Source organism: Psammomys obesus, unplaced genomic scaffold, assembly GCF_907164565.1.
Source record: "Psammomys obesus unplaced genomic scaffold, mPsaObe1.curated_primary_1811, whole genome shotgun sequence".
Classification (NCBI taxonomy): domain Eukaryota; kingdom Metazoa; phylum Chordata; class Mammalia; order Rodentia; family Muridae; genus Psammomys; species Psammomys obesus.
Genome location: NW_026592890.1, coordinates 1,671,396 through 1,695,818, shown reverse-complemented (window position 1 = coordinate 1,695,818; position 24,423 = coordinate 1,671,396). Strand labels below are relative to the sequence as shown.

Here is a 24,423-nt window from a genome sequence, read left to right as displayed (position 1 = left end):
ACTAGTCTGGACTGCTAACAAATAGTGAGTTTGATTAGAGCCTAAACTTGAGGTCCATCATGAGTCACTGTCTCAAAACAATAGCAATATTTAAAAAAAAAAAGGCTAATTGTAAGTAGGATAATGGCTAAAGGAATATATGCATATATTAAAATAATAGGAAAATGCCAGCAGTTTTAGTATAGAGTAGAATTTGTACCCTGGATGCTTAATATACATTATTTCCCATTTCAGTTTATTTGAAACTTTTCATAATAGAATATTGAGAATAGTATCTCCCTCCAAATCCCAACAACTAAAGTTGATGGTTTTTATTTCACTCATCAGGCTAATAGTCTTGTGGGTCTGGGAAGACCATCCTCCAGCCTTCTGCTTGCCGTGCTAATTGCACTTCATTTTGCTTCTAGGTGGTGATATTAGGGAACACCTCCAGTAACTTAACAAGCACTGCAAAATCATGAACATGATGAAGTCACAGGATTTTAGAACGCTAATCCAAATCATTCTAGACTTAGCAGTAGTTAAGGGACTTTTCAAACTCAAAAAGAGACTACCTATTTTCTGAAATGGGCAAATGAATTGGTTAATTTTTCTGGAAACTTCTTTAAAAATGACCAAGAAATAGTATCAATACCATTATCCATTAAGAAAGGATGAGTGAAAATCAGAGTGGAGAAGTGCTTTTACCTCTAATACAGATCTAGCCAAAAAAGACAGAGTGACCGATGCTGGGAGTGTAAAACACTGCAGCCACTTTGAACAAGAACTGGCGATACGCTGTATCAAGCAGTGATTTTACTCAAGTGTACACATGAAGAAATGAACACTCGTGTCTGTGAAGACACTTAGGCATGGCCATGTGTGGCAGCATTATTTATAGTAAATCAGGATTAGAATCAACCAAAACGTCTACAGTCAGATGACTGGACAAGTACCGTATACAAATATACTGAGCGGACTGTTCTCAGCAATCAGGAAGAATGAACTGCTGTTACATCCTTTAACATGGGTGAACCTTTAAACTGTGCTAGGTGAGAGAAGCCCATCACAAAAACACAAGCTGTGATTCCAACTCATGCAATGCTGGGAACAGGCAGAGGCAGAGCGTGGATTAGAGCGGGGAGAAGTGTAGAGAGAGAAGAGAACGATCGCTTGTATCAGGCAGGGTTCTCCAGAGGGACAAAGCCAACAGAGAGCAGATATGTGTGTGCCTGTACCCACATGTGTCATAAAAAGTGAGACAGGGCTCAGTGGTTAAGAGCACTGTCTGCTCTTCCAGAGGTTCTGAGTTCAGTTCCCAGCGACCACATGGGGGCTCACAACCATCTATATTGGGATCTGATGCACTCGTCTGGCATGGAAATGACCTACAGATAGAGCATTCATATATGTAAAAATAAATAAATAAATACATACATACATATTTTTAAAAAGTGATTTAGTAGATAGCTCATACCTGAGGGTTTGGTAATCTGACACTTCTGTGTGAATGCTACACAGATTCAGGAAAAAAAAAAAAGCTTAGTACATGAAGCTGCATGTCTGGGCAGTCCCAATTCAGTGCTGAGGGAGTTCTCCGGGGAGACATTGGCTTTCAGTTCACTTTGGAGAGCCGGGGAATCTGGAGTATGATGTCCGAGGGGGGTGCAGACACAGGGATAGCCACGCTCACGCAGGAAGCGGAATCAAAGGCATGGAGGGGAAGGCCTCTGGCTGACATTGGAGAGTGCCGCCGCTTCCGGGGTGGGCCTTCTCCTTCAGTCCATCACAGATAGGCCCAGAGGCGTGCCCTCATGTTCCAGTTGGCAGCCCAGTCTAACTGCCACTCCCATGCTGCCAGCAGCATGTTATGGGGCATGGGAATATTCTAAAATTGATCATGATCATAGTTGTACAACTCTGGATATACAAAAATACATTCAGATGTATAGTGTAAAGAGATTCTGTTGTGTAGATTTACCTCAGTGATCAAAAATAAAACAAACCAAAAACCAAATACAAAACAACAAATAAACAAAGCAAAAACAACAAGAACAAGAAAAACACCTTCTTGGTCTTAATAATTCCAGATAACAAGACTCAGCTTGCACATTCTTCTGTAAATTTTTTTTAATATTCTGTATTCTGTACATTTAATGGGAAAATGTGATTATTTATGGTTAAAAGCTAAAAACTGAATCTGTATGATGAAAACCAAAATTATTCAAAAAGGAGGAAAAGAAACAAAAATAAATGAAAAAAGTATATAAATGGAGAAAAGAAGGAGCTTGGTAGGGATAAAATTGTCAGGGCAAAGCTGAGTCCCAGGAATCATTTTGTTTAGGTAGGGATGCTTTCCGTAAGAGCCTCAGCACATTCTCCATATACAGAGACCCAATTGACTTTTCCTCTCCATTCCATTCTGTTCTTCCTTCCCTCTATTAAAATTAAAAAAAAACACATTTATTTGTATTTTACATGGATGAGATGTTTGCTTGGATGGATTTAAATATACCACATGTTACCTGGTGCCTGTGGAGGCCAGAAGAGGCATCGGACCTCCCAGAACTGGAGTTAGAGGGAAGGAAGCCATCACATGGGGTGTCAGGAGCAGAACAGGTGCTCTGGGCCACTAAGAGTGTGTTAAACGGAGCTGGAGCTGCAGAGGGTTGGGAGCCATCACGCGGGGGTCAGCTGAACCTTGGTTCTCTGCAAGAGCAAGGTCTGAGCCCTTTCCCCAGCCCCTTTTCCTCAGTCTTTGTTTCTTTGGGCAAATCCTGCGGGAATGCCCAGGTCTCAGCCATTTTGGCTTATTCTCTCCTCCTCAGGAGAAGAGTTGCTCTCCAGTTATCATCTCTCAATCATCCATCTTAAACTTCCCAGGTCTCCTTAAGACGACAGCAGGTGAGCGAGCGGCTGAACGAGTGGGCCGTCTTCAGCGAGAAGAACAAGGAGTTGTGCGAGTGGCTGACCCAGATGGAGAGCAAGGTCTCCCAGAATGGAGACATCCTCATTGAAGAGATGATAGAGAAACTCAGGAAGGTGAGAGGCGCCATGCGGCCTGGCTTCCCTTCTTCCCTGCTCTTCCTGGTGCTTTGCGCTTAACAGCCTAACTCCCCATCACTTTCCCACCCAAGGAGGACTGTGTGCTAATCCTCCTCTTCATGACATACAACAGACCCGTGGGGAAAGACCAGCTTTACACGAAAACTTCACAGGATGTGTTTAGTTGGTGAGGAAATCAACTTTCTGCTTTTTTGTCCTGGAGTAATCATTTACACACACAACTTTTATCTCATTGTTCTTCATGGTTCGTAGAGAGAGACATCACTACAGAGGACCTCACAGGAAAGGTGACTTAAACTGAAGTTCCCCTAGAAACTGTGATCTGTTAGCCACTGAGGGGAATGAAGACCTCTCTGGGAATGCTGGATTCCTGTTATATCAAGCTGACTATGCATCATTCAGTTATTTTGTGTGTTCATGTGGCTCTAGGACATTTTTTATGTCTGAACAGGGATTACTGAATTGACTGATAATTTTGAATGTTTGTATGGGTTTTAGTAGAGTTTCTCCATTTTTGAGCAAATAATCATGCCAGCACGTCGGTTTGTGTCTCTCCTTAGCACACATATGGTGTATTTTCCATATGTACCTGTTCACTGTCTGGGAGGAAAAAACAAATCAAGTAGAAAACCTCCCTGGAATGTGGACCTTTGTCTCGTTCTGTGCTCCCCTACCCACTGCATCCACAGCCACGCCCAACTTCTTGTAAACATAGAGCTCATATTTATTGACTACAGAGATTATGGTTTTCTTCATTCTGAAAAGCAACATTGTTCTCAGTGCACACACAGACAGAGATAAGATCAAAGCCAACATGTAGCATTGATGACTTTCTAAGTTTTCTATATAATTATGAAAAATCTCTTGAGTAATCAGTTTGCTTATTTGATGTCGAAAGAGTTCCTGGGCCGAGATGATGCGGGTTTTGTGTTAGCCTCTGCTCAGCCTGGAACATTGCTGGTTGCTAGGTGTCAAAGAATGGCATACTGCGCAGGCTCATGAACTGGTCACCAGCGTAAAGCTCGCTGAAGACTCATTCTTCATTACGTGTATCTGTATCCTCATTGCTTGTCACTGTGAAATTCAGAATGGACATTTTAGGGAGGGAAAATCTCTCCAGATCAAAATATAGCCATAATTTGAAATTTGCTTATTTGGTACGATGTCAAAGATACTCTTTGAGCAGGTGGCCACAGTGGTTTGGGCCTGTCCTCTCAGCTACATGTGAACCTGAGGCAGAAATACTGCATGTTAAGGGTCTGCCTGGGCTACAAAGTGAGTGCCAGGCTAGCCCTTGCTTCATACTAAAGAGTGAAAACAGATGAGGGAGTGGCGAGTTGTGTTCTCAACTGGTCAGTAGTGCATACGGCCCAGTTTTAATCTCAGCCCTGCAACGTAAAGACGAAGACAAGAAACATTCCTTGACGTATTAAGTCTACTAGTTTGTATATAAAATAAGTGGTGGAACTAAAAAGCTCATCCTGGTCTCGTCTTTCTTGTAAATGTGACGTGTTACTAAGAAAAGCTCAGTATTTTTGACAGCAGAGGAAAAACCGAGTGACAAATTACTTGAAGCCAACTATTATTGTCTACTGGCGTTGAAACAACAGTTTAATTTAGATGACAACCCAAGAGGACAGTTTCACTCTTAAGTGCATTTTAAGATGTAGAGTAGTTCTTTTGGAATCAACATTTCTCAATAAAATCACCCCAATTTTGTGATGAAATGTTAAAGCATAAATAAATGCACTCAGTGTTTTGGGTTTTGGATCCCTATGTGTTGAAATAACATGGGAAGGTAGGTAGGCAGGGCATTCAACCCTGAGCTGAAATGGAGTTTTGCTCACCACCTTCTTTCTTCCAGACCCCCCTTCCTTACAGAAGTGGTTAGGGAGCATCTAACTGTAGAGGAAAAGTTAGACTATACGTATAAAACCTATCTTCATGCGTGTTCTGATTTGAGTTCTGTATGTGCATGTTTGTGTGGTGTGTGCACATGAGTGTATACGCATCTTTGCATGTGCGCGCCGGACCTACATGTGCCTGTGCTTACGGAGGCCGGAGGTCGAAGTCAGCTGCCTTCCTCAGTTGCTCTCCACCTTAGAAATTGAGCTAGGCTGCCCCCGTTGAACCCATAGCTCACATATGTGGCTACTCTCGCTATCCAATTGGCTCCAGGGATTCTGTGTCTTCCCCGGTGCTCAGGGATTACAGGCCAGGTGGCCCTCTTTTTTGCTGTTCACATAGATTCCAGGAGTCCAAACTCTGCCCTCACATTTATGCTTTACCTGAGGAGCCATCTTCCTTCATTATTTTGCTGAGATACTGTCTGCTGCGTACCAGGTGTTCCAGCACTGACCCTAAAACCAAATCTGTCTGCTGGTTTAATGTCTGCCCCCTGCAAATAGACCACATAGGGCTTGTTACCTTTAACCAGTTTTTGAGAGGGGCTAGCATAGAGACTGAATAAACCAAGTTGTGAGACCTACTAACCTGCTGAAAAATTAATGGTTCCTTATCTTGAGAACAAAGTTGCGGTTATATGTGGCAGAAGATATCTCTAAAATAAAGGAGTTCAAAATATTCTTCACAGATAACATGACTGACATGATAGATACGTTTCAAGTCTTCATTGCTGACATGACATACATAAATAAGCACATATGTACACATTCATGAACAGACATGTAATGACGACACAGACATTCATACATGTGTATTCGCGTGTCTCTGAGCCTGTTGTCAGCTATTCATATGCTGATTGATTCTATGTATACTAGACAATTTCATATATATATGAACTGCAGCCTGGTGGGTCACCAGTAGACACACAACTGAAGGCAGTGGTTCAGGAGTGAGCAGTGGTTCCCTGAGCCTCTCCTCTAGGCATCCCTGGCCGTGGACAGGTTCATTTTGACATAAACCCAGTGTAGGTATCTACTGTGGGTTTGTGGTGGCTGCAATGGCTGTGTCTTGCCCAGAAGGTGCCATTGTTCTCAGATCTTCTCGTCTTCTGGCTCTTACTCGTGTTCCCTCTTCAGTAATGTTCTCTGAGTCTTAGAGGAGTAGTGTAGATATCTTATTTGTACCCAAGCACTCATGAGCCAGTTATTCTCAGCACCTTATGCGGCAACAAGTCTACCATTGTTCTGTAGCTACAATTCTTCACTGAAAAAGAGGTTTCTATGATTAAGGCAGAGCGTACAATTTAAATATAAATATTTAGAAGGAAGTTTGACCCCATAATAGTTTTTCTAAACAGTTTTCAGCTCCCTGCCCCAACCCAGAACCTATGTCTCCCCAGCTGTGAGTTTTGACCACGTTTATAGTGTCTAGCACAGACTCCTGTGGCGTGGACCTCAAACACAGCCAAAGAACAGTTGGTTAACTCCATGGCAGTAACACCACTATTATATATGCCACCTGGAAGGCTGGTCTTGTAGTTCATAGTATTAACAGTGAGTGATGTCTTTGTTGTCCCACTAACCAGCAAAGCACTCCCTGAGACTTTGAAAGCTAGCTGGCAGGGAGGAGCTTACAGCTGGGTTTCAGCAACCAAGGTGTGTGGCGTCTTCAGCAGTGGGTCTATTCTCACGTTCGGTTCTTGGTGAGTAGCCAGAGCGGAGGCCAGAGCTTGTTTGTTTAAGGACATCTCTGAGGAACAATTCATTAGGTTTTCCACCCCAAGGATTGGGGTTTTTGTTTAATAACCTACAGCTTCTAGGAATACCTTTTCCCAGTTGTTCAGGGTATGTATCCACCTTCAAAGGCTATTTAATTTTTTTATTAGTTCTTTGAGGACTGGGCACAAATGCTTTTGTCCTGTTCATCCCGTCCACCAACACTTCCCAGGTCTACTTCACATTCCCTACCCACCCAACTTTGTGTCTTTTCCCCCTCATCAAGGAAATATTTGTGCTGCCTAAATATTTTTTGAGGTGTGGTCTTCCATTGGGAATGGTCAACTTACCAAGCGCTGCGCTCTTAGCAAAACCTATGTCTTCCTTCCCTAGAAGATAACAATCGCTAATAGCCCCAAAGCTGGAGGGTGAGATTTTGTGCCCAACCCCCATGAAACTCTTATTATTTTATTTTTAATTTGGTTAGAAGGTAGCGGGCTTCTATATGACTTCTTCATAATTTCTTCCTTTTGATTGATCCTTTCTCTTAGCCTCTCATCTGCCTATTCGTCCTTTCTCTGCCCCCAGCCTTCTCTCTGCTTTTATATTGCCTTTATTTAATTTAATTTAATTTCTTTCTTTCTTTCTTTTTTTTTTTTTTTAAATCTTTTATTTATTTTTTATTAATTACACTTTATTCATTTTGTATCCCCCCATAAGCCCCTCCCTCCTCCCCTGCCAATCCCACCCTCCCTCCCCTTTCTGCATGCATGCCACTCCCCAAGTCCACTGATAGGGGAGGTCCTCCTCTCCTTCTTTCTGATCTTAGTCTATCAGTTCTCATCAAAAGTGGCTGCATTGTCCTCTAGTGTGGCCTGGTAAGGCTGCTCCCCCCCCAGGGGGAAGTGATCAAAGAGCAGGCCAATCAGATTATGTCAGAGGCAGTCCCTCTTCCCATTACTATGTAACCCACTTGGACATTGAACTGCCATGGGCTACACCTGTGCAGGGGTTCCAGGTCATCTCCACAAATAGTCCTTGGTTGGAGTAGGAGTCTTTGGGAAGTTCCCTGTGTTCAAATTATCTTGTTCTGTTGCTCTGCTTGTGGAGTTCCCGTTCCCTCTAGCTCTTACTATTTCCCACTTCTTACATAAAATTCCATTCACTCTGCCCATCAGTTGGCCATCAGGCTCAGCATCTGCTTTGACAGTCTATACTGCAGAAGCTTTCAGAGGCCCTCTGTGGCAGGTTTCAAGGTTGTTTCCTGTTTTCTTCTGGCTTTCAGAGGCCCTCTGTAGCGGGTTCCGAGGTTGTTTCCTATTTTCGTTTTCTTCTGATGTACATCCTCTTTGCCTTTCAGGATGGGGATTGAACATTTTAGTTAGGGTCCTCTCTTTTGCTTAGTTTGTTTAGATGTACAACTTTTTTTTTTTAAAGCATCCTTCCTCCCTTAAGGCCTCTTTTCACCAGAATGAGCCACAACATACATTCATTTATTTATATATTTATTTACCTTTGTTTTTCAGAAAGGGTCTCATGCAACCAAGGATGGTCTCAAGCTTACTTTGTACCTGAGAAAGATCTTGAACTCACGATTCCCCTGTGCGGGGGATTATAGCCCTGTGCTATCACACCAGTCTAATGCCCTTTTAAGTAAAGAGGATGTGCCTTACATTTCCTTTCAGAAAATCTTTGTAATAATTGAGACTGGGCCCCACATTGCCAGGATAGGCACTATTGATTCTTGCACACGTGGACCGACACCTACACGCCGTTCCTCAGGCCCTAACTCTGTCCAGCAGTAGAAACTGTAATTAGCATGTTTCTAGAGGAGCCAGATGAATGCATTAAGAATATGCCTTCTGACCTCTGTGATTGCTTTTGTTATGCAGGATTATCAAGAGGAAATTGCTGTTGCCCAAGAGAACAAAATTCAGCTCCAGCAAATGGGAGAACGGCTTGCTAAAGCCAGCCACGAAAGCAAAGCCTCTGAAATTCAGTACAAGCTGGGGAAAGTGAACGAGAGGTGGCGCCATCTCCTGGACCTCATTGCAGCCAGGTAAAGGCACCAGGGGCAATAGGAGGCCCGGGGGGGGGGGGCAGGGGGGGTCAGGGGATGTTGAAGCCTGTTAGTCCGTATTAATTTCAGCTGAAGCAGTGGTTCTTGACCTTCCTAATGCTCTGACTCTTTAACACAGTTCTTCGTGTTGTGGCGACCCCCAACCATGAAATTATTTTTGTTTCTACTGCATAACTTTAATTTTATTACTGTTTTGAATCGTAATGTAAATATTTTTTTGGACAGAGGTTTTCCAAAGGGGTCATGACCCATAGGTTGAGAACTGAGCTAAAGGGACTGCACTACCCAGCTCCCTCATCCTGAGGTTCTATACCGCCGGGGGTAAGAGCACCATGTTCCTGCTGTTTCCATGAATGGCACTTTCATTGGCTTCAAATGGATTTAGGGAAAGAGAAGGGAGTGGAATCCAAACCAGAGAAGGTTCTTCATTTGGGAGCTTCATGGGTATGCCAACACCTATGGAGAAGAAAGAAGATCTATTCCATTGATATTTGTAGAGGGTGTTCTTCTTTGTTGTAGAAAAAAAAAAAAAGAGCTACCACATTCTTATTATATGTTTAGTTAGTTGGGTACGAGAATGAGGCTGACTGTTGTCCTCTGCTTATTCACAAAAATAAACTACTTCATTATTGGAACTTTCTGCTCAGCCATAATGGTGACTATAATTACGTGCCTCATGTTGGAGAGGCAGATTATATTCCATTTATTTTGTAGACAGGCAGTGCGAAGAAAAGGGATGGCAGACATAAAGGGGGAACCTATGAGGGCCTTTGCCATCAGTTCAAATACTGGTATGACTTAAAGGTGCATGAGGTTATGTTATATTAAAAGGGGACCTGACTATGGAGCAGGTACACCTTCCTTTACTTTGGGATGTAGATGCTAAAAGGCAATGTTGTCCGATTATTCACTGCATATCAGAAGCCCAAGAATAGTTGCTGGGGCCAGGGTGTGTGGCTCGGAGGCAGACAGATTGGGTAGCCTGTGCAAAGCCCTTTGTAAAGTAGCTAAAATGTCACAAAGACTGGTAGGCTGAGAAAATGAATGTCATCAGGGAAGGACTCCGCCCTAGAATATATGGTGCCAGTGCTTACATGGAAAGAAACTAAGCAAAAAACAGTGAGCTCCCTGCCCTGGGACATACAGGTAAGGAAATATATTTCTCCATTGAAGTTGTCCTACAGCTGAAATGCATAGTGCTTCAGAATCCCAATGTGATTCTCTCATCTCATCCTCACCAAGATCCTAATAAAATCTTATTTCAGAAGCAGAAATTGAAACCTCATGTGCTATAAATGTCCTTCTTAGACCGCCCGCCGGGTCTACATCCTGGGGATTTCTCTCTCTCTCTCTCTCTCTCTCTCTGTGTGTGTGTGTGTGTGTGTGTGTGTGTGTGTGTGTGTCAGCTTCTAGCACATGAACTGATGTGCATGTCCATAGAGTTCCATTAAACTGGCTGAAGTATTTGCATGAATCTCAGTGTCTCAGTTGTATGGAGAGGGAAGATGCACCATGCCAAAAATATTCCAAACAGGCTTTAATATAGTGCAGTTGCAGGCAACTGGCGTAGTTTCTGCTCAGCTGTCAGCTGGCATTACATGGAGGGTGATGCTTTCCCCTCAAAGTTGTGTCCATATATGATGCATTTGTATGAATATTTTTCAGATGAGAATTTTTTTTTAGATATTGTCTTTTTTTTTTTTACTACCCCAAAAGACATAGAAACAAACGAGTTAGCTAGCTGTATGTTAGTAAGACACAGGTGCTTTGCACTGTGGTCTCTGAAATGTTCCTCTGTGTCCACTGGTTAGGATCTCATCATGAAGATGCATCCCCGAGGGAAACTCTCATATAGACATATTGTCTTTAAAATTAGAGCAGACCGTAGCTGCTTGTCAATTTGCTCTGGAGTGGAAGGCCGTCCTGGGCTTGGTCTCCCTTTCAGCCTCTCCCAGAAGCCACTTGGCTATCACGTTTGCTCTCTGTTTCCTTGTTTCCTGGGCTCAGGCTGGATGGACTTCCTCCACACCTGTCTTCAGCTGGGAACTGCCAGGCGCATATTCAGTGCTGTCATCCAGTCCCATTCACGACTGCCCCCCTTTCCTGCAAAAACTTTGATTCACCAAACAGAACAGAACCTGGTATATACTTTCGGAGTTTCATTTTAGTTAATCATACTTTTACTTATATATTCTGTGCAGAGTGGGGACAGGGGTACGCCACCTTGTACATGTGGGATTCAGAGGACTGCTTGCAAGAACGGGATGGAACTCGGGTCCTCCGAGGCATGGTAGCTGTGTTTACTGCTAAGCCACCTCACTGGCCCATACCTTTTTACTTTTTCCCTGAGACAGGGACTCTTTTAGCCCAGGCTAGCCTTGAACTCCATCGGTAGTCAAGAATGACCTTGAACTTCTGATCTTCCTGCCTTCACCTTCCTCAGTGCTGAGATTACCACCATGTCCTATTCATGCACTTCGGAGGACCTAACTCAAGGTTTCACACATGCTAGGAAGGCACTTTTTCAACTGCACTTCCCACCCATACTTTGAATACTTTCTATATTTGTTACAAGTTTGTGCAAACATTTTTAAAATTCCCCAGATTCACAAAATAAACTTTCCTGAGATCCTATCAAATAAAAGAACATTTTTAAAAACTAACTCAAAATAATGTTATTTTTTTACCACCTTTCATCATTATTTTTAAATAGACAAAGGACAGAGGTCTATTAAGTGGAGGCAAATATCTTCTCATTATTTTCCACGCTCAAACAGTCTATTAGGAAATGGATGTCAAATGATTTCCCACACAGTATTCTGACCCCCTCCCCCAGCAACCCTTTAAATGTCTACTCCTACCGCTGAGCTGGCAGACAGGCCCGAAGAGGAACCTACTTCTGTTTGCTGCTACCATCTGCAGCGTCTGTGAAGCTTTTGCTGGTAGTTTTGTGCGTGGCTAGTTTGTGTCTTCCAGGTCACATTCTCATTCTCGGCACAGCCAGCAGCACACGGGAAAAGCCGACCATCCTAATAGACCAGGAGAGTGCCAGCAGACATCTCTGCTTCTGCGACCCTTTCCTTAGGCCAGCAACCTGCTCCTCCCGGCAGATTACACGCAGGCTTTTCCCTTCTTACCCTCGTGGCCTACATTCCAGGAGATCAAGCCTGGCACATGCTCATGAATGTGGGCTTTTTTTAGAAGCATGACCACTTGTGACTGCCCAGTGTCATGTTAACAGACAACCAGCACCATTTGTCCAACAAGAGCATTTTAATACTTGTAGCCTAGACAAGGAGAGAAAGTCTCTCCTCACCTAGGAAGGACTGAGCCTCTTGCTCAGGCTCTTGCAGAGCCTGACTTTTGCAGGCAGAAGCTTCATGGTGGTGGCAGAGGACTCGTGTGCCCCGAGGATGGCGGCGGATGGCGGCTCGGAAGCAGATCTCCCAGAGTGTGACTGCGATGTCTCCAGGCAGGCATCTTCTTGAGTGTCTTCTATTGGGCATAGCTTTAGAGTTACGTAGGGCTCACGAGATAGACAGTGTGCTCTTTAATCTGGAATGTTTCACGCTGATGTTAAGTAGACATGAGTAGCACCAGGAGAATGCAGGGCCATGGACTCCAGAGAGTTCTTTGTTGGTTTGTTTTCTTGTTTCTCTGCTGGGCCTTGCACGTTGGTCGACCCAGTATTTCAGCTGTATCTGTACCAAGTGCATCACGCAAGGAGCATGGCTCCAGTCGAGAGGCCGAGACTGGGATGAGCCTGAGAGAAAGACTCAGCAAGGCCACCATCTGCTTGCTAAAGGGCGGCTTGTGACCAAACCGAAGTCAGCTGGAGCCAGTTTACAGCTGCATCCAATGCTTTCTCTAGAGTAAATAAAAGCAAGTTTGGAGGGTGTGGACGAGGATTTTTCTGAGAGAAAAATCACTTCTGTTCGTGTTGGTCAGTCATTTTGGGCCATCCAGGCGTTCATGTCTTATAAAATATGCGGATACTATAATTTAGGTCTAAAATAGTAATTAATGTTTAATGTGAATATTGTTTGTGATTTATTTCATTTAGAATAACTAAAACCCTTGGTGGTGTAGTGTTTAGGATTCAGAGATCTTCCCACATGGCAGGGATTTTTATGTAAGTTTTTAAAATGGTTCTCTTCTGTTGTCCCCCTTGGATGAATTCGTGTGGGAGGGGGTGGGGTTACGAACAGCGTTTTGGTTCTATCACATTCAGAGCCTGGGTTATGTTTTGTTTTGGGCTGTGGATATTCTGTTTGCTGGGCAGTGTTTGTATTGTGTTAGATATGTAAGTCTGTGTTTGTAATACACACATGCACAGGTTCATGCGTGTCGTTGTGGTGGGCAATTGGATTGGGTAGTGCAGTCCTCCCTCAGAGGGTTAGGAACAACAGGGCACACATGAGCAGGGAGGACTTGTTACAGTCAGTCAAGCCTGCTAAACCCTGCATTCATACCGTGGGTGGGCATCTATGTTAAGTTAAAGTCCTGGATGCTACACAAAGGAACGTTGCCCAAACTTTTTAGATTCTATAAATATATAAATATAAATATAAATATAAATATAAATATAAATATAAATATATATAAACATATAAATATTCTGATACTTCAAAGATTTTGTTCAAAGAAATACCGAAAGAATGAGGTATTTCCTCTGTGCAAGGACGGCCCCTGGAAATATCAGATTTAATAAGCTATCACCAATAAATGAGGCTTGACAGGCCACTTCCTCCATGCTTACACCCAACATACATATAAAGTATTATTCAATTTGTAAGAAAAATTTTTTTGAAAATTATAAAGGACAGCCACTTAAGCATCCACCTATTGACTTTACTAAATTTATATTAGTTTGAAAGAGGAAGTTGTCCCTAATGGACTATATGAACAAGCATTTCCGTGTCACGATGCCCTTGACACATTGCATGCTAACCGCACTGCCTTGGACCTCATTCAATGGCTCGCAGGATCTGAGTCCTGTCACTAAGTGTTACTGGCCTGGTAGGATATGATTTACTCACGGCCTTTTGTGCTCTGAATCATTTGATCAAATTTGTGATCTTTGAGTAAAAAGAATCAGCTCTTTGATTCTAATGACCTAGAGGGAAAATGTAAACATTTATTGTCAAATGGGTTTTAATGGTGAGGAAATTAATTGAAAGTATTTGACCTAGAATACTAGTTGTTAACATCAGTAGTCATTTTTAAATAATGTCCACTTGTGTACAAAACTGAGCTAAGTGTGGGGGTGGGAGGATCCACACCGAGATATTCATAGTTCTAGCTCTCCGAAGACCTGCTGTGGAGAAGTCCAGCTTGGACACAGGTGGTGCCGGGTGGCACAGTAAGGGTACGGAGGAAGCAGACACTGCAGCCTCCAATGAACCCTAATGGCATTGGAAGCTGGTGATAAAATTCCAAACATAGTTAGCTTCCAGACCCCGCCAAACCCCAACTCAGAAATCTAGTCACATGAGAGGGGAGGGAGGACATGCCTCCCGCGGTACTTTCAGGATAGATTCTGTGTCATGCACCATTCTTCAGACCCGCCCCAGGGGGACCACTACGTCTGTGGCATTATGTTAAATTCTGTGTCCATGCTGCAGTCACTCGCTGCTCTTCCTGAGACCTGCATCAGCAGCCCTTATAAAGCTTCATTCATTAAAGACCCAAGTGAATGCCAGAAACACGAATGGATGGTTTTTCAAAGTTCTTGGAAATATTCAAAGACCACACCATGAAATGCCTGAGGACCAACTTTGACTTCTGCCTATAAAATTAATTGAGGAATTCTTATCTTGAGTAAAATTGAGTTATGATAAGTGAGGCACCACATTTTTACTCTTAGTCAATACAGTGGGTTGGCAATATGAACATAGATTTTTTTTAAGTATACAATTTTTTCCCAAAAAATGTTCTAAGATATCTCATCTGAGAGTGATTTCAAAAGATAAAATGTTATTATATGTAGGCATTATAACCAAGCACAATCAATCACATGCACATAGAAATCTAGCATGTATAACTGACCATCTCTCTTGAAAAATTAACATTTATTTGGTTTTTAAATTTAAATTATAATGTCATCATTTCCCCTCCCTCTCCTCACTCTAGTCCCCTCATATGTATTTCCCTGCCCTCTCTCAATTTCGTGCTTTTTTCTTTAATCATTCTTTCTCTCACACACACACACATCTATCCCTAAACATAAATAAAACCTGCTCAGGCCATGTACCATTACATGGATGTATATGATTTCAGGGCTAAATACTTAGTATTGAATAACCAGTTGGGGCGTGGGGCTCCCTAAACAAAACCAGAACAAGGATGAGACCAGTAGACATGCTAGCCCGGAAGAGGAAAGTGTCAGGGATCCACAGCCCTGGGCAAAGAACTACAGGCCATCAATGGATGTCAGAGCACAGTGGGGTGGAGCGGAAATCCTTTAAAGAACACTTGTGCGATAGCCCTAGGGACAGTCCCAAGGGGACAGGGTGACTACCACCTGGATTCCTTCCGGTTGAGACAGGTACAGATTTGTTGAAATGATGGCTTTCGTCAAATTTAAGGAACTAAAAATACATCAATATTCTAAAAATACCTTGTTGCCAACATGTTTCTTCAGAGTAGTGACTTTTGGCCTGAGAAGCATGGAAACTCATCTGAGGTGGGCGTGGAAGCAGCTGAGAGCTGCAGCTTGTAGGCTGGGAGGGCCTGGGGGTGATTCCACATCAGATGGGGCGTCCACGTGTCCTTGTGAATCACAGAGAACATTCTGTTGAGGAGTGCATTGAAATATTCAGCATCCTGTAGTCTTAGACATCATGTGGCTCTTGACATTTTTTTTTCAAGAAGATACGTTTTCAGTGAGGCCACTTTGACACTGAAACATTTTCTTTATCTGGCTATCTGATTACTTATACGAAGAGCAGTTCCTGTAAAGTCCTCTGCTTCCTGATCCGGAAGGAGGTGGTCTACACAGAGAACTGCGCTGCAAAGAAGAGCTGTGACAAGATTCCCTGGTTGTGTCCTCATTAGGACCACCAGCCTGCTCTGTTGAATAGTCTGTCTACGGTCATCCTGGCCAGACCCTAAACAGGGACTCCTAATCACCACTTGTTATGTCATACATAGGAAGTTGAGACACATTCTCTTCCCATCCCAACCACTTGCTTATACTCTGCCCACCTGGAGGAATTAATTCAGGGCTATTTCAGCTGTCTCCATCGAAGCCCTTGACCATCTCATCTTCATCCTTGCTTTGTTATTTACATTTTCTCCTCCTTTTCCTCAGTGTTTGCTTCTTCTTCTATGTTTAAGTACATCATAAGGTTATTTCCCGTGATGAACTATGTTCATTTGCATCGTGTTTAAAAAATAGGTCCTCTAGAGGTTCCATGACTAACATCCTCACTTTGTTGCCTACTTTTGTCAAGTAATTAGTTATAGGACTAAAAAAAGATGGTTCCAGGGTCTGTGAAATGTATCATGATTATCTGTTACTTTGCAGCTAATATCCACTTACAAGTGAGTACATACCATGTTTGTCTTTCTGGGTCCGGGTTACCTTACCCAGGATGTTTTTTCTAGTTCCACCCATTTGCTAGTAGATTTCATGATGACTTTTATTTTAAACAGCTGAGTAGTATTCCATTGTGCAACTGTAATACATTTTCTTTATTCGCTCTTCAGTGGAGAGACTTCCAGGCTGTTTTCAGTTTTTGGCTATTATATTCTCATAATAAAATAATATGAGCGTAGTTGAGCTGTGCTTGTGGTCTTCATGGACCGTGTATGGGTCTGAGCTAGGTCCCCTGCACGTACATTATGGTTGGGTAACAGTGGGAGTGGAGGCTGCCTCTGACTCTTTGCCTTCTCTTGGGATCCTTTCCCTCCTCCTGGGTTGCCTCGTCGAGCTTGATATGAGAGTTTGTGCCTAGTCTTACTGTAAATTGCTGTACTGTGTTCAGCTGACATCCCTGGGATCTTTCTGAAGGGAGATGAAGGCAGAATGGATCTGAGGAGAGGGGAGTTGTTGGGGTGGTAGGAGGGGTGGAGGGAAGGGGACTGCAGGTGCGATGTAGTGTATGAGAAAGAACAAATTAATGGGGAGGGGTCCCTCAGCTGTTAAGAGCACCTTCTGCTCTTCCAGAGGACCGGGCTTTGATTCTCAGCACCCCGTGGGGAAGCTCACACCACCCGAACTCCAGCACCAGGGAGTGCAAAGTCTTCTGGCCTCTTTAGGCACTTTCATGCATGTGGTGAACATGAACTCACACAGGCACAAGCACAATAAAAGAAAACTAACAGCCCTTCTTTAACACAATCAGTTACACCGCCTTACCATAGCGTCCTAGGCGGCCTAAATGTTCATTTTGAGCATCTGAGCCCTGAACAGAGTATTTCCTCAGCACTTGCAGTCTTTCTGACTGTTAAACATCAGAACCTCTCCTTCGGTCCTTTTCATATTGTTTACAATGCTCTGTAGCTTACAGTGCTCTGAAGCACAGCAGTAGTTCCCAAATGTCAGCATTTGTAAAACCACATTTGTTTAAAGTGCTAATTCTATAGCCTCATCCCTGGAGGTTCAGACACCAGAGGACCACAGTGCAAGAGTCTGAGCTGGTGTAAGCAAACCTGGTACAGGCATCTGTTCAAACTGACTGATTCTGAGCCTCCCCTTTGAGTGTCCTATCTTTGCTCTAAATTATGCCTTCCTGGGCTTCCACCTTCTTTAAAACAAAAGTGTGTGTGTGTATGTGTTTATGTGTGTGTGTCCCAAGACTGAAATCAGATGTCTTCCTCAGTTACCTTCTACCTTTTCAAGACAGTGTCTCTCCCTCCACCCTGGAGCTCTCCTATGTAGCTCAGCTGAGGCAGCGTGCCTCAGGGCTCCTCCTGATGAGGTTCCTGTAACTCCAGGGTTCACAGGCACAGGTTACCTCACTTGGCTTTTTCCGGGGTGCTAAGGATCAGAACTCAGGTGGCTTTACTGACTGAGCCATCCCCCTCGAGCCCTCCTTTGTTTCTGATTATATTCTCTTTGGCCCTCCTTTAAGAAACTGTGAAGTCAGCACCCACTCACAGCCTCTCCTCTATGCATACCAGTTTAACCAATGCTGGAATTTCATTCCTCGCTCCTAGACCTCAGAACTGCATTTCCACACACTTCTGTGAGAGTCCTCAAGTAGTGTGCACGGCTGTTTCTCCCATGCATTCCTCCTCCTGCGAGTATAAATTGTGTTATTTGTGAGAATGACTTCTGTAAAAGCTGTGTGTGGGGTTGCTGTCACACTTACATTATTTTGTACTGCAAACAATAACAATAATGTTACATGTATTTGGTATGATAGTGTGAACAGTTTCTGGATGTCCTCCTTCACCCAGCACTCTACATTATTCCACTTATATGAACTTTATCAATTCCGGTATAGTCTATAAATTCCCATTTTGTGAAATGAAGAAATAAGACGTTCAGCGGAGTCACATTGCCAGCCAGCCAGGAACTGAGCCAGGGTGGACCAACACAGTTTGGCTTTAGGCTCAGTGTTGACTTCTGCAGACGAGGGCAGCATGATTAGGGCCTTTCACCATCTCATTGAGTCTTGATGTTTGCACTTCTCTGTCCACAGGGTGAAGAAGCTAAAGGAGACCCTGGTGGCCGTGCAGCAGCTGGATAAGAATATGGGCAGCCTGAGGGCTTGGCTGGCCCACATTGAGTCAGAGCTGGCCAAGCCCATAGTCTACGATTCCTGTAACTCAGAAGAAATACAGAGGAAACTGAATGAACAGCAGGTGGGATGGAAAGAGAGTGCTGAGCCTTGGAGCCTGTGTCCTCTCAGCCAGGATAACGGGGCGGGTCTGAGATGTTGACCTGGGATGAAAGATATGGAGGCAGTTGGGCTGGATGAGTAATGAAGGGAAGCTTTGTGTAGCAGAGGGGTAGGGACAAATAGGTTCCGTATCACTACAGAATTGACTCTTAGAAGATGCCTGTGCCATGTTAGTGTCATTGGTTCTCTGGAAAGCAATCTAACATGGCAAAGGGGTGGCCAAACCATCAGCCAATTGTGTCCTCTGTGAGCCCAGCACTGTAGACTTGGGAAGAAGCCCTTGACTACTGCAGGGCATTCGGGGAAAGGCAACAAGGCACGGTGAAGCCTTTTTGTACTTGTGAGGAAGAATGGGCAACCTTCAGACCATGCAGTCATGTCGCCTTCACGTACACAGTTAGGGCAATACATCTCACTGACATAGAATGTGTAACCCAGAAAAGCAAAGGAGGATGGCCCTGAGAAGGTGAGTAGAGGGAAGCTTTGTTCCTCTACTCTAGTTTATCCTAAGTGTACCAGGCGCCAGTGGCCGACCATGAAAGTGTTACCCTGTGTGTTTTGGCCTTTGAGAACTCTACCCAATTACATCATGCTAGCCAGAATGTTTTGTTTAGCATGCACACACACACACACACACACACACACACATACACACACACACACACACACTCACACACACACACACACACACTCACACACACACACTTACACACACATATACATACACACACAAACTGTACATTTCAAATCCTATAAGATAACTCACACACTTAATTTTTTTGAAGAAATGAATGAGGGTAAAAGTAGCAATGGCTGATAACCCCTACTGGTTTTTTTTAATAAGCTGGAAACTGCTGTAAGCCTTTTGCATGGTTTTAATATTATTTCTTTTTATTTTTTGAGATTATACATGAATTACATCGTTTCCTTCTCCTCCTTTCTTCCTCCAAACCCTTCCATAGTCCTCCTTGATCTCTTTCAAATTCTGAGCCTCTTTTTCCGTTAGTTGTTGTTATATGCACATATGGCAACATACTCATGTGTATTCTAACTATAAGCTGCTCAGTGTGCGTGCTGTGACTTGTGTGGATCTGCTTTAAGGGCTGGCCGTGGACATTGGTAGCCAATCAGTGAACCCTTCTTTGACAGGACTGCTTCTCCTACCCTCAGCATTTCTTAGTTGCTTGTCCTTCTTAGTGTAGGGTTGAGGCCTCAGGTTCTTTCCCAGTTCATGTGAGCATATTTAATTGTTGTTCTCTGTGTTTGGGTCATGTTCTGTGATCTTGTTGGTGAGAACTTGGTGTTGCTTCTGAGGTTCCTAGGAGACTAAATCTCACAGCAAAGTCCCTGATCCTCTGGCTCTTCCAATCTTTCCACCCCCTCTTTTGAAATGATCCCTGAGTCATAGGTGTGGGAGTTGTTTTGTAGCTGGATGGGTTAGGACCGGGCTCTATAAGTCTGCACTGGATTAACTGACATAAATTGTACCGTTGTATACTAGTCAGAATAGGTGTTTCTGTGCCTCCCTGTGTATCGCATTTATTAGTATTTTGTGGTTCTTTGACAGTTTCATACATGTATGAACTGACTTTTTGGTTTTGGGTTTTATACTAAAATTATTATTTGCTTTAAACCCATTTTGCTGAGACACTATCTGTTTTTATAAGATTAGTGTGTTCTGAGTGTCATGTGTAAGATTTTGATGATTACATTGGGGGGGTCATGGCTGGCCTTCAGCGCTCCCCACTCCCCAATCCAAATTCTCCCGGAGAACATGTTAAGGCGTGTATCAGAAGTGAGGGATACAGGCTAATGAGCAGTGTTGTCGTCCAGTGTGATTCTTTGATAAAGTCAACAAGTCTTTTTCTAATGAGGGAAGAAATTATTAATTAATTAAAATGATAATACAAAAAAATAAATCACAAGTGTAAAGGACACACTTCCAGTTCATAATGACCTGATAAAATACCCAGGAAAATTAGAAATACACAGAATCATCCCAGACTTTTCACATTAGGTATCGTCATAACAAACAGATACACACAGCATGGGTGGGGCTGAGGAGTTAAAATAAAGCATGCCTTCTCCCAGCATGCTCAGGGGCCAGGGAACAACAGCGCAGTGCCGTCGTCTGGAGGCTGATAAACTGTCTATGATGTGCAGATGTAGACCCTCTCACTTGGCATACACAAGCTTACCTCTGAGCCCTCCATTTCCAGAGGGTTAGTGAACGGAAGGCTGACTACAGGAATGAGTAGGGTGATAGGGGAAAAATAGCATTCGGCTTAGGAGGAAAGAATTGCAGTGCTACTGAGCTCCAGTAAAATGAAACCTAGGGCTGGACATGGTAGTGAGTGGTTTTAATGCACAGGAGGCAGAAGCAGGTGGAGCTCTGTGAGTTCAAGGCCAACCAGGTCTACAAAGTGAGTTCTGGTTCAGCCAGGGCTACACAAGTAAGACCATGCCTCAAAATTACATACATGCATGCATACATACATACATACATAAGCAAATGGATAAAATCTCATCATTTTGGGGGAAATGGATGGAACTGGTTAATATCAAGGGAGATAAGCAAAACACAGAAAGACAGATATTACATGCTCTCACACACATGGTGTAAAAATAAAAGTAGTCTGGAATATTAACGAGTGATCCCCAGGGCTTGGGAAGTAGGCTTTGATCGAGGCATACCTGATGAGTATTTAGATAACACCTTAAGCCAAGTAGTGAGAATAAATGATCTACACGTTCATCATAAATGACTTTCAAAGGCAAATCTCAGATGAGGGTAAAGGCTGTCTGGCACGTGAGCAGCCCAGCAGCCCAGCGAGCGCTGCCTGGGATAGACGGAGCTGGCTCTCATAGGCCTCATGGGAGTTTCCAAGCAGGAAGACGGTGGATCTGCATTTCCCAAAAAAACTTAAATTAACTCTTATTACAAAAAACTGACACAAATGTGAGGGCTATAGGAGTGCTAACTCCAGAAAAACCAAAGCTTATGAGTAAAAATGGAAGTTTAACCAAAGCATACTTGTTACTGTGCATCAAGTCTAATCACAAAAGCAATGATTGCTGCTGCTGCGGCTGCTAACTGTGCTGCGAGCCCAGTGACCATGAGGCTCAGTCCTTTCCTACTGCAGAATTTTCCATCTCTAAAGTGTAAAGGAGGAGATGGTGGCAGAACTGTGATGTATTACAGTATCAGTAGAGAGAGCTACATGGGAAGGAGATGGTTTCTTCCAGGAAAGCCTGGGTTTCAAAGAGCCCAGCCTCACTCAGACAAAGTCTTCCAGTAGTTTCTTACTTGGTTGTAATATGTATGTGTGTGTGTGTGTGTTTGATATATATAGATATATACACACACATATATATATATGTATAGTATATGTTATATACTACATATAGTATAGTACATGGATACATATATGTATATATAGTATATGTTAGATAGTATATATAACATATAGTATATATAATATATATTGTATATGTTTAACATATAGTATCTATCATGTACTATATATACGTATATGTATACATATATTAAATTAAATACATGAATACATTTTAAATTACAGCTTTAAGACTGTGTTACAAGGGGCACTGTAATTGGCCATTTTCACTCTCACATTTCATATTTATAGAGTACTGATTACTAAAATTTACACCATAAAGTGTGATTTTTAATGTTAATGAGAAATGCTCTGAGCACAATGCCTAGCCCAAACTGCCTTTTAGTTGTAAAGTGAACAATATTATTGTCGTAAGTGTATCTTGGGGAACGTGTGCGCGTGTGCCATGGTGCGTGTGTGTTGGAAGAGGACTCTGTGGAGTTGGCTGTGCCCTCCTACCTTTGCACACGCTCCCAGGATCAAATTCAGGCAGTCAGGCTTGCTTAGCAGGCCATCTCCCTGGCCCCAGTACCTCTTACTTTCATCGTTTTAGGTTTGTTGTGGTTTCTGATTTGTGGGAAATGTTTGGAAATGATCCTGTAATGATCGGTCTACTTGGAGTTCATGTTTTAAAAGATCCACTAAAAGTCACCTGTCTCTAAAGGAGAAGTTCTGATAGACATTTCATGGGAGAGAGTAAATTGTTAAGAAATGCGGTTTTCTTCTCTCTCCCTGTGTAGAATTTGTCTGGCCAAAGTTTTTAAATTCTTCCAATTTTCATGTGGGAGAACTACAGTTTATATAGATTTGAGGTGACTTTAAGAAACACCTGCCAGATCTCTCTGTTTTCTAGCTGAAGAACTAACTTCAAAGCTGCCATGATGATCCAAGATCCTATCACCACCTGAACCTAAACTACCCCTAATGCCTGTTACATCTTAGGGTACTTACCTATGATATTAAAATAATTCACACCTTATGGCTGTTTTGTTACTTCAAAACTTTTGACTATTTAGAGGAAACTGCATGCAATGTCATGCTTTAAGTGTTTGGATTATGTTTAAGTAGATGAGATTAATTTTAAATATAGAGCCCCCCTTTGAATTTGAGATAGTGATCTCAACCACAGAAATAGCCTTGTAATATTAAGCAAATATTCAGTTAAAAATCTGTCCTACTTCAAATCTTGGGTTAGCATCTTTTAGGTGTATTCTTGAAAGAGGAGACAATAGAGATTTTCAAAGACTATTTACTAAAATAGAGAAGGTTTAATATAAGTTATCTCCCAGTGTCTAGTTTAGAGAAGCTCCAAAAGTTACTAAAAAATACTCAGCTTGACAACAAGACAGTCTTTTCACAGCACTGAAAAGCAGCATCGTGAGGGGAGGAATGGGGTGTGGAGGCAGCTGAGTCAGTTGTAGGATGCTGGGAACAATAGAAAAGCTGGGCAAACTTAAAAGTTATGTTTTTTTTAATAAGGAAAATATATTAAGAGCACTGACAAGCAGGACAAAGGGCAGGGGGAGGAATGAAAGCTATAAAGTCCCCACACACACACACACCCAGAGAAAGTATAAATTTGTGTTTTTGTTTTTTTTTTAAAGTGAGGAAAAAATAACCTGGAGTAGGAAGGGCACCTAGGGATGAATAAGACCTTAATAGTGGAATAATCTGAGCAAGCTGACCTCCCGAAACTTAAAGTTAACCTGTTTTCTATCACTGAAAAATTACCTGAGGTTGCCAACTGGGGGGAGGGAATGCGTTGTTTTGACTGAATGCTTCCAGTCTGGGGTCACATGACTGCTGTTGTGGGCCTGTGGAAGTACTGTGCCCTGGGTCAAGAGTGTGAGTCAAGGAGAACTGTCAAAAGAGAAGTGGGAGGAGCTGGGATCCCAACATCCTTCACAAGGACGTGCCCCCAGTGATGCACCTACTCGCGGTCCTGCTGCCTGCTAGTCCCGCCACAGGCTCGTGAGCAAGCCTTTGACATGTGGGGCTTTGGAGAACATTCCAGAACCAAGTTACAGTAAAGCCCAAGTGGGAAAATAATGGATATTTTTTATTCCATTCTCTGCATTTAACATGAGTCCATATGTTGGAACTGGATAAAGTCCAGTTTCCTGCTTTTTATCAAGAACTTTCTATTTCTGTCCTACATTTAAAACTGTGCTCCAAGGAGAGTAGTGGTGATCTCATTTATGAGCGGGAACCTCAGTTTCTTAGCCATAGTACCTCTTGACATTGTCCTGTGCATTTGCCGATCTGTGCTGCTTAATCTAAGCTGTGAAGTGGGAGCTACAGTACACTGAATTGATTAACTCTGATCAATTGGAATTAATTTGATGTATCAGTAGAGCCCAGGGCAAGATTCATCCTCCCCCCACCGTGTGTGTGTGTGTGTGTGTGTGTGTGTGTGTGTGTGTGTGTGTGTG

At 43.0% G+C, this 24,423-nt stretch overlaps 1 protein-coding gene across 8 annotated transcripts in view; it reads left to right on the top strand.

Annotated features, from left to right (window-relative positions):
• Positions 1-24,423, top strand: part of Syne1 (spectrin repeat containing nuclear envelope protein 1) — a 461,163-nt gene that overhangs the window by 401,517 nt on the left and 35,223 nt on the right. For all 8 annotated transcript variants that reach the window (XM_055615901.1, XM_055615897.1, XM_055615895.1 and 5 more), the window contains 3 exons: positions 2,863-3,021; positions 8,558-8,724; positions 18,396-18,558. In XM_055615901.1, coding sequence (XP_055471876.1) covers positions 2,863-3,021; positions 8,558-8,724; positions 18,396-18,558 — 489 coding nt within the window. The remainder of the gene's footprint in view (positions 1-2,862; positions 3,022-8,557; positions 8,725-18,395; positions 18,559-24,423) is intronic.